Consider the following 16,762-nt stretch of genomic DNA (forward strand, 5'->3'; position numbering starts at 1 on the left):
AGACGTTCCTTTTTCCAAGAACCTAATCACCCAAGAGGAAGGCCCTAAAGACACTCACATTAGAAATTTTCACATGAAATGGCCCGGCCAGACCACCCTCCCGAGAAGCTACAGTGAAGCCCACCCCCAGGCTCAAAGCTTCCGACCAGCTTTTGCTGGCCCTCCTTAAACAGCACCAAACAAACGCCGCCAGACATCTGAGGAGAGGACGCATGTGGAAAACTGAGAACAAAACTAACAAATGGGGAAAGCGTCCCGTACAGGGAGAAAACAACTCTTCAGAAAGCAATTTCAATATCCTCATGGAGAGACGACATCACACGCAGAATCAAAAACGGAGGGGGGCAGGCACAAAGAGCCTTGGGGATTTAAAAACCCGAGAGCCCTCTTTTCTCAGACGTTGGTGGGAGGTGGCTCCCCCCAGGGGGTCAGGCCACCCACCCCGGCCCGGCCTGCCGCACCAGCACTCACACAGTCCACGTTCTCCGCCATGTTCAGGATGATGTAGTTCTTTCCGGCTAGGTTGCTCCAGTCCTTGCAGATCACCTGTGCAAAGAAATAAGAAGGGCATCTGGAGGGAGGGTGGACGGAACCCTGTGAGAAGCTAGGAGGGCGAGGCCAGGCATGGGTGTGACAGCTGGGTGAGAGCAGACAGCCTCTGCAAGGTGACATGCCCAGGACCCGGCCAAGGTTCACCAACCCGATGTCTGGAGGGAGTGGAGGCAGGAGCTGTGTCACAGGGGCCCGGCTGCAGGGGCCGGCCTGGAAGCTTTCGAAGGCAAACTCGTGTAACGTTCTGAAGGGCAAACAGTAGCATGCCTGGGGGCCAGACGCACAGCTGACCACCTGGGACCCCTCCTTTCCTTTTGGTGTCGGGGTGGGCGGGTGAGGAGGAAAGCAGGGGCAACTGCACAGTGGTGGGGGGTGTGGAGGTGGGGCTGGCCAGAGCGCTGTCAGCACCCACCCTCAGCGGCTGTGACGAGCAGAGGGCACCCGAACCCATGACTACTGGGCGGGGGTGCCGAGCCTGTGCACCTCAGTGTGAAGAGGATGCCCGCTGCTGGGCCATGAGCTGTGCCCCCCAAAGGTCTGCCCGGGATCCACCCGCCGTCCCGGGGCCCGGCAGAGCTCTCCCCATGCCATGAGCTGGGCATGGCCGGGCAGCCCGCGAGCACCCTCACTTACCTGCGTGGAGTCCCAGGGTGTTCTAGACGGAGTGTCGGCGGTCTGCCCTTCCTGGGGCAGCTGGCTTAGGGTTTCTCGTCCCACGGCAGCAGAGGAAGGTGTCAGCTCCGTGTCTCCAGGAGCCAGTGAGAAAGAGGCTGAGGCTCCAGGGTGCGTGGGGTCTTCGTCTGAGGCCTCAGCCCCGCCGGGAGCTTCTGTCTGAGAGAACGAGGCCGGGGACGGTCCCTCCCCCGGCCGGCCAGCCAAGCCAGCTGTTTCCGCAGTGGCCTCCTCACTGGGCTCCCGAGGGGCCTCCAACTCTAGCCCGTGCCCTGCGGCTGGCAACGCCGTGCCCCCTGCCCCCCAGTCGGCCACATCCTGACCCCCCAGGGTCACTGGACTTGGGGCGACTGTGGGCGGGGAAAGGCTTGGCTCCATGCTGCTCCCCACCTCCACACCCGAGGAGGCCTGGTCCCCAGACTCTTCGTGCCGGTGTTCGGGGGCCCCTGGGGTCTGGCTGCTGCCGGTGGGAGGAAAGCCGTGGACCTGACTTCGGGGTTCTTCTTGGGATCTGGTCACAGGCAGCAGCTGCTCCGCCTCTTCCTCCTCTCCAGGGACCACACGCCAGGGTGGCTCCACCAGGCTCATCTTGGGCAGGGGAGACGGGAGGCTCGCCCCCTCTTGACTCTGGCCCGTATCCTCTACGGGACCAGCCTTCTCAGTCAGGTCTGGAAAACCGTAATCTACAGACAGAGATGGAGAGTTCATTCATGAGCGTCATCATTCGTTGACTTGCTGAGTACGTGCTGAACGGATGATGAAAAGAGCCGTGAGACCCTCAGGGGAACGGCGGGGAGGCTGGACAGTTGATCGTGTGGGAAAGGAGTGGGAAATAGTGGATTGGTGGGGACAGACTGGGGGGACAAGGGCCAGGCTGGTCCTCACTTCCTTCATGGGAATAGAACGACACAATTCGGCCACTTAAGTCCCACAAACACGGGAAGGTGCGAAGCCTACACGCTCCCCAGAAGTGGCCCCGCTAACATCTGGCGCACAGGGTCCCTGCGGTGCCTTGTCCGGGCTCTCCCCGGGAGACCCCATCACGACCCTTCACCCCTTTTCTAATGGGCTGGGGTGGGCGTCTTCCAGGTGAAATCCCCCAATGAAGTCTGAGAGCCCTGTGGTCACAGATGACCACCACTGTCCCTAGCCAGTGCTCTTATTCTGTAAATCAGGTCCCGACTGGGAAATGCAAGATGCTGGGAGAGCAGAGAGGGGCACTGGCTGAGCCCACCCAGCGTCTGGAGCCTTCCAGCACTCACGGGGCCACTGCCGGCGGGTGGAAGGGGAGGTTCCTCTCCCTGCCATCCCTGGAACGACACTGTGAAGCAGAATACGGAGGCCTCCTGGAGACCAGGACATCTGGCTTCTCAGCGCACCCCAGGCTCCGTCAGGATAATGACACGTGAAAAGCACAGACCAGTTTTGCTGGAAATTCATTCAAATATCAGAATCTATATCTAGGTAACAACTGTTATTGGCTGCCATTTTGTTTCAAAATAATAAATATCAAAGACAGGTCTGAAATACTGCGTAGAACTGAGAGGGCTGGGGAGGGTCTCAGGTGCTGACTGAGCTGCTCATTCTCCTCCTCCCAAATTTCTGTCAAATGACAATTTTTTTTTTTCACTGTCAAAATGAAAGTCTAAAAAATGTAGATAAATTTCTGGGAACATGGAAAGCAGATGAGATCATAAGATCAGATAACCCCTCAGCCAAAATTAACAAAGAAAAAGTCAGCAGTGGAGGAGGGAGACTCTCTTTCCATCAGAATTAAGGAGAGAGACTACTGTGGGGTTAGCAAGGACACAGAACAGAAAACTCAGGGAACACGAGATAATTTTTAAAATTCTAATGAGTATCCTCAGAAAGACCTAAAAATATTGCATCCCTAAAATAAGAACAGGCTAACAAGAAAATGAAGTAATCTTTAAAAAAGAAAAGTTCTTGGAAACTGAAACTCGATTGTTTAAATGTGAAAATTCAATAGAACAGCTAGAAGAAAAATCAAGGAAAAGTCATCAGAGCAAAAGCAAAAGGAAAGAAAAGCTAAGAGATATAGGTGATCAATGTACGAAGCCTAGCAACTAGCCAATATGATTTTCAAAAAGATAGAAATAAAATGGAGTAATAGCCAAAGTTCCCAGGCCTCACAACATGAATCTTCATGTTGGAAAGGTAATAAACAAGGTGAATCATAAAAGACTCACACCTAGCCTCATTCTCACAACAGTCCAACTCTCAGAGGGCTACCTATAAAGGAACAAGAAACAGATTATCAAATCATCATCAAGCTTCTAATTAATAACACTAGATTGCAGGAGGGAAAAATGTGTTCAAAATTCTGAGGGAAGCTTATTTTGAACTGGGAGTTTTATACCCAACTGAACTATCATTCAAATGTGATTACAAAATAAAGACACTGTCATGTACGTAAGGATTTAAAGGTTTTCTTATCCACAGATTCTGAAAGAATGAATTAAGGAAGTTCTCCAAGAAATCCAAAAAGACATGGGAAATCAAGAAATATAAGAGAAATGTCATGAAAATCAATCTCAGGACAGAAGCTGGGAAGCAGGCCTAGAGAGCAATTATTCAAATTAGAACAAGGATCCAGAGGGCTCTAAGAATTATTACTTTTCCTAAGAAAAAGTATGATTTTTAGAAGCTGGAATGATCACTGAACTCCCACTACAACATTTAAATGAATAATTAAAACAGTCCACCACCCCCACTTTTGTTAGTTACACTCTTCAGGGCAGCAGAGACTTAGTAATTTAAGATCTTCCCCTCCTCCACCCCTGCACACACTCTGAAGGGAAGCTGACCTGTTCCCCACACAGAGCAGCTGGGGTGAGGCCTGCTGGTGGGACAGTGACCACAGAACTGCTGAAGAAACTCACGACAGCCCCTAAAACTGAGCAATCTAGTACCACCTGTACAAGCACGAGAGTGAGAAAGCAAAGCAACTGGCCTCTGAGAGAAGAGCTAATCTTGTCAACAAAGAAGCGCTTTGAAGAGCTGATCATTAACCTCTTCAGAGATTCAAGAGGCAATTACACCATAAAACAAGGAGAACAAAAATGTTTTACTTCAAGAGAAGTAAGAACTTTATAATAGACCTGTTTAAAACTGAAATGCAAAATAAAAACAGGACTGAAATGGGCTGGCTGACCGCCTGGCGGGAACCTATGTAACAGAACGTCAGATGGGTGTCTGGGCAATAAAACATATAAAAAGCGCTTACAGTCGTGCAATTTCATTCTTAGAGGATTAATCTGACAGCAACGCACAAGAATTAGATGAAGGAGGGGATGGAAGAAGGCAGAGCAGAGTTAGGGGCTTGTCGCAGTGGATCAGGAGAGATAAATGGAGTGACAATAGTGGAAGTGACGAGACAGGAATGGATGCAAGAGCCGGCCCTGGGGCAGAGGCAGCTGGCTAACGGGAGGAGGTGAGCACTGTGGGAAGAGCCATTCCATTAACAGAAACAGTGAAATCCAGAGGAAAAGGGCACTGGACACCCTCAAGAAGCGGTGGGAACAGCCAGCAGCTCGGGGAGAGCCTGGACCGTGGCAGAATGGCGAGCCACCGACCCACAGAGTCCCACTGGGGCGGGACAGTCCCCAAGGGGCAAGCTGACCAGACAGGCCCTCTACTCACCCTGATGCTGACCCGTGCCAAACATGGGGGTCACAGTGGTCATGCTGTTGGTGACATGATCTGGGAGCCAGAAGGCTTGCCACCACCTTGCTTGTCTGAGCAACGGCAAACTCCTCAGCTACCCTGGGCTTCAGTTTTTCCCGAGACAAATGAGGATGCCCATACCTAGGATTTCTAAGGCTCTTTCTAGCATGGATATTCTAAGCTTCGGAGACACTTTTGACAAATGTGTCTTATAAAAACAGCATTGAAGGCAACCACTCGTCTACTGTCCTGAACAGCATAAAACAGGAATCACTAGGTTACAAGCTCCTCTGGACAAGCAGGGGGACCTTCTTCGCCTGTGTCCCCAGCACCTAACACAGAGCCTGGCGGAGTGGACAGGAGAGCAAGGCCTGCTCGCTGAGCCCGTCTCCCACCTTCCACCCCCCGCACCCAGGGTGTCCCCACAGGGCGAGAACAGGGCCTCCAGTCACGGTGCAGAGTCTCCTTTACGATCTGCGTCAGCTCCTCTCCCCTCTCCCTAAATGTGACCACTTCCAAACCACCCGCCCTGGACTCACCATTTCTGCACTTCTTTCTCAGTGAGTTCCCTGTTTCTGAAGACTTTCTCTATTGCCTCAACACTAAAGTCTCCCAAATTGACATCCCCCAGCAAGCCTCCACCCTTTTCCAGCCTCTCGTCTCTGGTGACTGAACAAATCACTAACTGACGCTCACTGGTGCTTGGAATCAGCAGAATTTTCTTTTTCTACTTTTTCTTACCACCTCTCAGCATCCAAAATTATTCCTTTCCCTTTTACTGTGTGATTTCAGTTTCACTGCTTATCAACCGTATGGCCTCGGTCATGGAACCTAACGCCCACGTGCCACCTGTAAAAAAACGAAGAGTACGCAGCACACAGGGCTGTGGTCTGGATTCAGTGAGATGAAGCTGGGCACCACCAACAGTACAAACACCCCGTTAGTTTAAGCTCTTCCTCCACCTCCTCCTCCTCCACTACCAACATTAAAGGAATGTTCACACTGTTAAATCCTAAGAGAAAACAGCAGCATTCTGGAAGTGCGCTCCACAAAGGAGGAGCACAGTAAGCACCTGAGTGGTAAGTCAGGATCCAGGAGAGAGGCAGGAAACGACCAATCATCTGTTGACAAGCCTGCATATGACCTGAATACGGGAAATGCCTCTTACACCAGAAATGAGAACTAATGGGACGCCCACTGGGGGCACAGACTACAGAAGTATGACAGGAGGTGACACAGGGGCAGCTGGGGGACAGACCGTGGTGGGATGGGAACGGTGGTCCCAGGGGAGTGGATCCGAATGTGAATGTAGACTAACAAGCAAAGAAACTGAGCCTTGTCCAAGAGTAACCGCGCGCTGATGAACTGAGAAAGAAAAACCGTGTATGACATTCCTTCCAAAAATGCAGAACCTGAATCTAATTACGAGGAAACACTAGACAAACCAAAACTGAGAAGTCTTCCACAAAATAACTGGCCTGTCTCCTTAAAAAAGCAAACATCACAATCCTGAAAGACAGACTGGAGTGTTCCAGAATAAAACAGACGGAAGACACATGAGAACTAAATGCAGGACATGATCCTGGACTGAACAGCGAAGTGGAAACAGTAACTTTTTTTTTTTTTTTTTTTGCTACTAAGGACATTGCTGGGAAAACTGGCAAAGTTTGAATAAAGTTTGTAGTTATATAACAGTATTGTATCGATGTCAATTTCCTGATTTTGATCATGGTACTGTGGTTTGGTAACAGAATGTCTTTGTTAAGAAATACACACTGAAGTACTTAAGGGTCAAGGGGAATTTGCCTGCAACTTATTGTCAAGTGATTTAGGAAAAACTCTCGTATATACATCCATATATACATACACAGAATAACAAAGCAAATGTGACAGAATGTTAATAATGGGGGATCTAAGTGAAGGGTATATGGGAATTATTCTTGGAAGTTTTCTGCAAACACAAAGTTACCCACCAGAAAACAGAGAAGGCAGGGGACAGGGCAGGCTGTGTGGACTAACAGTTTCTGACCTCCAGGAGAAAGGAATACAGGTGCACAAGGCAGGTGAACAATCCCAGGGGGGAAGAAGCGGAGTGTTCGTCCCACTCAGGTGTCCAAGGGAGGAAGACCAAGATTCCAGAGGGTAGCGACCTTGGAGGAATGAGGAAGCCTCAGCACTCACCTTGCAGGGACCAGGAGTAAAATGACAATGGAGGAAAAGGAGAGGGATGGAGATGGGCAGAGTGAAGAGGTGGGAGAAGGGGACTACTGGGAAGAGGGGGTAGGGGACTGCAGCGGGTAGGAGGGGACTGGAGGGGGGGAGAGGAGGGGACTGGAGGAGGGAGGAGGGGACGGGAGCGGGTAGGAGGGGACTGGAGGGGGGAGAGGAGGGGACTGGAGGAGGGAGGAGGGGACTGGTGAGAGGGGGAGAGGATTGGAGGGAGGGGGAGGAGGGGACTGGAGGGAGGGGGTAGGGCTAGAGGGAGGTCATGGAGAAAATGCACCAGAAATTGCAGGATGAAGGGAGGGAATGGGTCTCCTCCCCAGGCGAGGTGGCCCCTACCAGCGCTCCCGTCTCCGGGAGCAGCATCAAGCATGGCCTGATGCCCCAAATCCTGGACACCAGACCAGACACTTGTCCACTGACAGCCCCGCGGACGTGGAGAGTGGTGCTCCATCCTGCTAGTAGCCCAGGCTTTGCCCTCCTTTTCCACCTGCTTCAGGCGTTGAAGTAGGGTTCCACAAACCCCAATAGCCTGTCAGGGACAAACACACCACATATCTGGACACAGGTGTGAGCAAGCAGAGATGCCCAAGAGACACGTTCGCGACAGCCTGAAAGCAAGTCAAAGCCTGTCCCTGTGCCCCGGAGGGCGGTCACAGCGGGGGCAATGGAGAGACAGTAAAGGTCCCTCACAGAGCAGGTCCCCCAGGCGGAGGCTCCAGCTTGGCCTCAAAGGGTGGAGGGTCAAGGAGTGGCCACGCTGCCCGGGGCTCAGCCAGCCAGGTGCCCTCACTATCCCTGAGATACCAGAGGCCCACCGGGGACCTCGTCCAATGCACCTGCCCCCATCAGCTCCCCTGCCTGAAACACCAGCCGACAGTGCGGGGAGCAACAGCACGCCCAAGTGGCTCCGCTGGAAACGACATCTTCCCCAGAGCCCTGGGGAACATCAGGCCTGCGCATTCCAGAGTGGGGTCCTGTGACATCAGCAGGCCCACAGCCCTGCTTTCACAGATGCAGAGCAAAGCTCAGAGAAAGGATGACACTTGCTCTGCGTGGTGAGGCCCAGACCTGTTGCAGCTGTGAAGCTGCCAACCTCAGGTTCTCGTGTGGTCGAAGCCAGTCTCTCAAGACACGTTCCCGGTCAGCCAGGCAGCGCCAGAGCTAGCTTCAGCTGACGCAGCAGCATCATCCCCTTGGTCCCGATCCTCTGAAGCTGGGCTTCGGTCACCAGCCTGGGTGACATGTAAGAGCCAGGGCCAAGCTTCAGAGTTCTGCAAGGGGGGCTGGGATTCTGGGTGACTGGCCCGGGGGCTCCGCACAGCCACCACTCTGGAACGTGAGGCTAAAATGAATGACATAAGGGATGCACAACCCTGGGCCCACCGAGGCACTCTTTCCTCCCCTGAAAGTCACGTGCAGGTTCTGCATCCCAGAGCTCAGCACACAGCCAGGCACACGGGTGTGTGCTGAGGTGTAGTTGCGGCGGGACCCCGAGGAGTCCAGGGTCCTGACAGCAGAAGGACCTGGGAGGTTCCCTGATGGGCCTTGGCCCTTGGCCGAGGCATGATGGCATTGCTGTAAGTTACTTTAATGGTAACTCAATAGAGCGAATTTCTTATTTATCTTTATTACAACACAAATAAAACTGTACAGACTGTAAATGGCAGAATTACGTATGCATAAGGGCAAATTATTCGGAAGGGAAATTTTAGACAACGTCTAGAAAAATGGGCTGCAATCTTCTTCAAGAACATGTCTTGGCCTCCTTAGGGAGACATTTCTGTGTCATTGGCTTTTTTTCTCCCCAATTTCCTTAAACCCGACTGGGATGGTTCGCTTACAACTTAAGCCCATTTCTGTTTTATCTGCTAAATGAGGAGAACCTGGGAAGCATCTTCCTCAGGGGGAAAAAACCCTACATATTCTCTTAGTTGCCCCAGTTTAGCCTTCTTTTCCTGGGGCTACATAACCGTAATTATTCCTTACTCTCAACCCTTTTCCTTGTCATTTATCTCCTCTCGTGAAAATTCTGGATTCGCCAGTTTTAAGGTGGTCATGAAATCAAGAGTAGGCATGCAGTAAATGTTTGGTGAAGGGACTGTTAAACACTGAACACGACTGACTAACCGGAGGCTAACGGATCAGAGGGTAAAGGAAGATCTCTTAACTCACCCAGTGTCGGCACGTAAGCTGCGTATAGGCCTTTTTGTTTTTCTCTTAATCTCACTACAGTGCTGGCTTTTGTTCCCTAAATAGATCATGTCGCATTTTTTTCCTGCTAATATGTCACCCAAGTTTTGTAGGTCTTTTTCCCTTTTTATCAAGGTTGCACCGGACGTTATTTCTGCCTTCCAGGGTGGCCATCCTCTCATGTGACCTTCGGCCTCAGCTGAAACGGTAATGAACTGATTCCTCTCTTTAAGACAAGGAATTAAAACAGGCATCAGGGCCACTGGCCTCGAAAGATCACTTTAAACATCCCTTTAGGTTAATGTCAAATCACTGAAAACTGTCCCCTGAGTGCAACACGCAAGCCAGTTATTCAACTGTTAATATTTACAAAAACATTCACAAAATTCACAATAGATTTGTATAAAACAGAGGTGCAAGGGAAGCTTCCAGTAAATTAAACATGACTTTTTAATGGTCAACCTCAGTAGTCATCAAAGAAATGTAAATTAAACCAGATGATAAACCTTTTGGACTACCAACCTGACAACATAGGAGTGCATTTAAGAACCATACTCGGTACCGGGTGAGCGCGGGAACAGGCACTCCACCTGCTGCTGATGGGAACAGAAATCGGGCCTCAGTCTGGAGGGGAAAGCATGAACAAAAAGCTGTGAAGACAAACACCCCGATCCTATCACTTGTCTTCCACAAACGCACGCTAAGGCAACAATTAAGGACGCTCATGACGATTCAGTGTCAAGGATTCTTGTCAGGGCACGGCTCATGGGACGCTCCTGCTTTCACATGGCGGGGCAGCCCGTCCACACTTGGGATGCCAATTCGGCCTCAAAGCTGAGGCTGGAGAACTGTGTTTGCTGCCTGGGAAAGATGTGCGTAAGTGAAACCGCAAGATCTGTGCCCTCGAATTCCATTTTTCATAAAAGCGTATTTTATCTGAAAGTCCAGTAAGAGACACACCAGAATGTCGCTGTGCCCAGACTCTGGGTTGGTAATGGAGTTATGAATTTTTTTGTAACTTGTTGCATGTTTCTGACTTTCATACGATGAAACTTACTAGCGTAAATCAAAAATACGGAGCTTTTTGCGTTTCCTTTCTTTTTTTGGTGTCCAGCTGAAGTGCTACCGTCAGGAAACATGCCTGAAGTGTGGGCAGTGACCCGGAAGGTCAAATCATTGCATAACAGATACGACCCAACAAGACCGCTGTACTGAAACCATTTCCACACCCCAGCAGACAGCTGCTTTGATGAGCTGGTTTCCACAAATTCACTCCAGACGAACAGTAACTGAAGTACCGTGAGGGAGGAGCTCACACAGAGAAGGAGCGGGTCCTGAAGCAGACACCTCAGAGCTGAGAGCCACTCTGCCACCAATCACCCGCACAACCTCAAACCACCCGTGAACCTCCCTAAGCCAGTCGCCTCCGCCTTGAGACAGAGATACTCAGGCTGCTTTTAAGGCTGCATCAGGTCGCGTGAGGGAAAAAAAAAAAGAACTGTATGTGACGATGACCGAGGAAACGTAAGCACTTAGGAATGACCCTACTCGAGGCCATCATTTCATCCCCCTTTCTGTTAATGGCACCTTGATTCTCCTCTGGGGGGCCCTCCTTCCCTCTTCTTGGTCCCAAAGTGTGGGGCCATGGGGACTCGGGACCCAGATTAGACCAGACCAATGAGCCTCCACCTGAGTCTTCCCCAGAAGTGCTGGGGCTGCTAAGTGACAGGAGGATGACAGCAGAGTGACGGAGGGCCTCGCGCAGCTACCACAGAGAACGACCGCCTAAGAGTGAACCGACGAGGGGACGCAAAGCACGATGGGCTGAGGCAGCTTCTGATGCCGTTTCAACACCTGGACCCCACCTGCCTGGGCGGGAAACAACCGATCCCTTACAAGCCGATACACACCCCTCTCTCACACAGGTCTGTGGGTCTGTTTGAGTTGGGGTTCCAGAGAGTCATCTCTTGTCCTGTAGCACACTAAGTAGCTTGCTCACTGGGAAGATGAAGGCTGCGTGCAGAGAATGTTACTAAGGAGACTGGAAAGTGAAAGGGGTGAGGCGGCAGCAGGGCAGTTTGGGGATGGAGAGGTAACCTGGGAAACTATTCCGAGTCACTAGCAGTTTTCCATGAACTAACTGATCAGGCTTCAGGCTGGCTTGATTAGCTGGGAGAGTGGTGATTTACGTTCCATTTCTTTTCCCTACTTTGTAGAGACCACTCTTCCCACCCGAAATGTCAGAGTATCATAATATTTTAAAGCTGGAAAAGACTTCAATCTATCACTCCCATGGTCTCACTTTCAGATGAGGAGACTGAAGGCAAGATTAGAAAAGGGACCCACACAAGGTCACGGCCCTCATCACTGGCCAGGCAGCTGCTCTGCCGTCGGGCCCCCAGGGATCGCTGCTACAGGAGGAAAAGGTGCTAGCTCCAGTTCTTCCAGGCCCAACGAACTAGAAGGAGACGCAGAACAGGGCTCCAGTGACAATCAGAGGCACTGGTTCCTCTCTGACACACACCACCCATGTGCTCTCAGGGCAAGACCTGCTCGGGAGGCCCTGAGCCCAGACTCGGCTCTGCCGCACACAAGCCGTGTGACCTCGGGCAAAGCTAACAAGCTTTCTTGGCCTCAGTTTCACCACGTGTGAAGCAAAGACAGTAAGTGCTGCCTTGCTGACCCCACAGAGCGGCTGTGAAGTTCGGTGAGCTAAGCAAAGAGAAAACGCTATGAAAAAATGGTGGTAAGTCCTACACAAAACCGAAGACGTTACTGCTGGTCTCCAGTAAAACTGCTGAGCTGAGAGGCAACACGACACAAAGAGCCAAGGCTCTGGAGTCTGACAACTCGGGTTTAAACTCTGGTTCTTACGCTCATGGAGCTGTTACCCAAACTCTGTGAGCCTCAGTTTGTCCACTGGTCCAGTGGGAGTAACAATACAGACTTAACTGTTTCTCTGAAGATTAAAGGAGGGAACACTCTACAACACCTGACTTGGCGCCTGGCACAACTTGGCATTCAATTCCTGGGTCGGATGTCCTGGTTATTAAAGAACCTGCCCTGGGGCTGGACCGTCTGCAGTACAGCCCCCAGCCCTCACAGCCACTGCTGCATGGAGCGACCCCCGTCCCCAGGGGCCTGCTAGGTTGGCACTGAACTCTGGGCAGACTCCCCACCCTGGCAGGCCCTTAGCAGGCCTCTCTCTTTGTCCCCCCCCGACCTGAGCAGCAAACGCCACGAGTGATGCCCTCCCTCCTCCCAGAGACCCCTGGCGGGAAGCCTCTGACTTCCCAGGTTGGGAGCAGAGGGCGGGGGGGAGCGGCACACACGATCCCTTCCTGTACAAATCAGCCCCACAGCCCGAACGCTTTGCCTCTGTCGCGTCCTCAGAGCACAGCATCGTGCGCTGTGAGAAGACGGAGGCAGGAACGAGCAGACTGACCTCAGGGCCGTCGCCAGCACAAGGACGTCCCCACTGGCGGATGAATTAGGAAACGGTGTGCCTTCCATCCAGCCCAGGGCCTGCTGAGAGGTACACAGACTGGACTTCAGCCCCTGGGCCAGAGCACCACCAGCCCAGCCACCTGCAGTGGCCCCGTCACCTGGGGGAGCTGGAGAGCCTCTCAGAGGCCGCATCTCTCCAGATAAGTGCTGAAGCAGGACACAGCCCAGCAGGCAGTCGTGGTGGAGAGGAACACGCTGAGCAGGTGGGACTGGGTATAAGGGCGTCGCGGGCTTGGGGGATGGGCCTGAGCCACTGTCAGTAAGAAGACACTGATTCTCAATGCAGCCCCATCGCGCACCAGCACCAGCGGTGACCTTGGGCAAAGCACTTAGCGTCCCTGTGCATCAGTCCTACGTCTGCCATGCAGGGCGGACAACAGGCTAATGAGACGATGCAGTCACAGGAGGGGAGGAGATGGGGCCGGGGATAAGGCTGGGCCAGACTGTCAAGGGCGTTTTCTGCAGCGCCAAGACGTTTGGCCTTTATTCCCTGGCCCCCTTTCTGCACACATCTCCTCGGGGTGTTGGAGAAGACTGAGCTGAGGAAAGGGCAGGACGGTGGGCAAACAGAGCAGCAGGAAAGGAGCAAGGACTAAGCCCTCCCCGCCCCCCACTCCCAGGGCATGCACGTCCCCAACTATCAGGCGTGAACAGCAGACACAGGAAACACACCTGCATGGAGCTGGCATGAGGACCTGGCCACACTCAGTGAGCCCCAGAGAAGCCACTGGGAGAAGAGAAACGACATGAGAGAAAAAGAAGGGGGGATGCACGGGGGTGGGGCAGTGGGCAGACGAAACGGAGCCCATCCAGGCCCAGGGGCATCCCACTGGGATCCGAGGACAGGTGGCACACAGCTGCTCCCTCCAGACCGAGGCTCTCGAACGATGACGGCTACTCTCACACTAAAATCCCACGAGTCTGGACAAAAGGGAAGACCCCAGTACACAGCACTGTCTAGCGCGAGGGGAAAGTGCACTTCTTTTCAACGAGGAGAGGACAGATTTATCAAGGAACACTGCTGTAGCTACAGGCCTGCTACATGGGGAGATGAGCTCGATCCTCACCCTACACCACAACGCAAACAGATGACAGCTGGCAGCAAGTTACAAGTAAAATTTAAGCTGAAAAAGAATACAAGACATAAACGAGCGTCTATCTCACGGAGGGACAGGCTTTTCTAAACATAAAGAAAAACACATGAAAACATTTCAAAAGAAAGACTGTCCAAGCTTTTAAGAATCCTCACTTATGTATGTCAAATGTTACTATAATAAAAATAAAATTACTAAACTGGAAAAAAATTTTCTATTTTTGTCAAGAGGTTGTATCTTTTTCATAAGAAGATTTGTACAGTGATAAAAACATTAAAGCCTCAACAGAAAAAAAAGGAAAAGTAATAATACTAGCTAATATCTTCAGAGTGCTTAACGACGTGTTAAGCGCTTCAAACGTACCATTGCATTTAAACCTCAGGACACTGTGACACTATTTCCTACAAGACAAAACTGAGGCTCAGGGTGTCACCTGCCAGAAGTCACACAGCTACTGACTGGCAGCGCTGGAACTTTGGAACCTGCCCGACTCCAAAGCCTGCTCTTACTTGCCCTTGCTTCAAATAAAAAAAAAAGATAAATGGTCACAATAAATATAATATACTCAGTGTGTACGGGTTTCACTTACAGATGCTTCAGTTAAAATTTACTAGTAATCAAAGGCCATTATAATTTTGCCTATCAAATTGACAAAAATCTCCAAGTGACAAAATTCAGTGATGGGAAGGGGTCAAAATCTGGCATGCATTTCCCTCTCTGACGGGTGCGCAAGCTGGAGCGACCTTTCTGGAGGTCACCTGGGAAATGCGGAACAGGAGCCTGTGCAAAGATCCTCATCCTCTGTGTCGGATACACCCACTCCCACGCGCACTCCCCACCCTTCTCCACCCCGTCCTCTGCCCGGGGACCGACCCAGTGAATCACACGAACCGGGACACATCCCTGCTTCCTGCCTGGACTCCTCCACAGAGGCAGGGGAAGGAGAGCAACGGGGGCCCTGGCAGGAGACGGGAGGAGCCAGAGGCCGGGCATCTATCTTCCACTTTCTTCCCCGTCGCCTCACTGCGCGTGTCAGGACCACTGCTCCCCACCCCTCTGTCCTCGCAGGCTCCTGTCATGTGTCCCTTTCTTTGTCCCGTGGGTGTGGGGCGCTGAGCGCTCCTCTGCTGGCATCCCTGAACTCCTCTGGGTTTGCCATCCCCTGGTAAGTACGCTGGTCTATAAATAAACCTCCTTGGTCTCTTCTAGCCCCAGGCGCTTCGGGATCCGCGGGCCCCGGTGCAAACGTGGCCAAGCCCAAGAACCACACCACGCACAACCAGTCCCGAAAATGCCACAGAAACGGCATCAAGAAACCCCAATCACAACGACACGAATCTCTTAAGGGGGTGGACCCCAAGTTCCTGAGGAACACACACTTTGCCAAGAAGCACAAGAAGGGCCAGAAGAAGATGCAGGCCAGCAACGCCAAGGCCGTGAGTGCGCTGCTGAGGATATCAAGGCTCTCGTAAAGCCCGAGGAGGTCAAGCCCAAGATCCCAAAGGGCCGCGCCCGCAAGCTCAGTCAACCTGCCTACACTGCTCACCCCAAGCTCAGGAAACGTGCTCGTGCCCAATCGCCAAGGGTCTCAGGCTCTGCTGGCCAAAGTCCCAGGCCAAGGCTGCAGCGGCAGGTGCAGCCGCGGCTCCAGTTCCGGCTCCCAAGGGTGCCCAGGCCCCCACAGAGGCTACAGAGTGGAGGCCTTTATCTGCCAACGTGAGGACAGAAGGACTGGTGTGACCGGTGGGCTGCTGTCTGCATGGGGCTGGTGTCCTCCTGTGCTATTTGTATAAATAAACCTGAGGAGGATCTGTCAAAAAACAAACAAAAAAACAAACCACAACCTCCTTGGATTACCTTACTTTGATTGTGTCTTCTGTTTCTGGGTGGGACGCTCATTGATACATCTTTAGACCTAGCAATTTTACTCTAGAAATTTATCCTAAGGAACAATCAGAAAAGTGCAAAAATATATAGGGATATTTGTAGCATCATTAAGACTGGAAACAAACTAAATATTCAATAACAGGGAACCGTTTCATACTGAGGGTCATGATCTACATGAAGAAACACTACGCAGTCATTGAAAACCAAGTTATAAAAGATAGTTAATGATGTGAAAATAAATTTCAGAAATATTTTAAGTGGAAAAAATGATTCCAATCTGCATATAAGAGAGACTGGAGGGATGTACCCCAAACTACTAGCACTAATTATCTTTCAGTTCTGACGTCATGGGTGGATTTTCTTCCTTGTGTTATTTTTGTATTTGTCATATTTTCTACAGTTTTCATGTATCATTTTTGTAATTACAGAACATAAGTCCAAAATACTATATATATATGTATATACATATACATATACATATATATATATTTTTGTGTGTGTGTGTGTGTGTGTGTGTGTGTGTGTGTGGTACGCGGGCCTCTCACTGTCGTGGCCTCTCCCATTGCGGAGCACAGGCTCCGGACACGCAGGCTCAGCGGCCACGGCTCACGGGCCCAGCCGCTCCGCGGCATGTGGGATCTTCCCAGACCGGGGCACGAACTCGTGTCCCCTGCATCGGCAGGCGGACTCTCAACCACTGCGCCACCAGGGAAGCCCCAAAATACTATATATTTAAAAAAGGAAAATCAGTGCTAAATTCTGGAACACCCCAACCCCATGCATGTGCACACACAGTTTGACAGTCCAGTGCTTAAAAACGGGCTCCTGCCGGCCAAGAACGTTCGCACAGCTGCTGTAGCTGGAAGCACGGCGAGCACGCTCTGCTGCACCTGCGATCAGCCCACAGCTGCGTGCGCTGCTGGCTCCAGGCCTCGGGCTCGCTCTGT

At 51.7% G+C, this 16,762-nt stretch overlaps 1 protein-coding gene and 1 pseudogene across 5 annotated transcripts in view; one reads left to right on the top strand and one right to left on the bottom strand.

Annotated features, from left to right (window-relative positions):
- The window catches only part of PODXL2 (podocalyxin like 2), a 31,934-nt gene that overhangs the window by 8,400 nt on the left and 6,772 nt on the right, over positions 1-16,762 (bottom strand). For 2 of the 4 annotated variants that reach the window (XM_079935260.1, XM_079935259.1), the window contains exons 3-4: positions 1,186-1,907; positions 472-546 (exon numbers count right to left, since the gene is read on the bottom strand). In XM_079935260.1, the coding sequence (XP_079791386.1) occupies positions 472-546; positions 1,186-1,907 (797 nt within the window). The remainder of the gene's footprint in view (positions 1-471; positions 547-1,185; positions 1,908-16,762) is intronic. The other 2 variants (XM_079935262.1, XM_079935261.1) reach the window with 2 other exon arrangements.
- LOC307192360 (large ribosomal subunit protein eL29-like) lies at positions 12,206-15,668 on the top strand (annotated as a pseudogene). The gene is made up of 2 exons: positions 12,206-12,227; positions 15,138-15,668. The product of its transcript is annotated as a large ribosomal subunit protein eL29-like (transcript).

The sequence above is a fragment of the Stenella coeruleoalba genome, assembly GCF_951394435.1.
Source record: "Stenella coeruleoalba genome assembly, chromosome: 10".
NCBI lineage: Eukaryota > Metazoa > Chordata > Mammalia > Artiodactyla > Delphinidae > Stenella > Stenella coeruleoalba.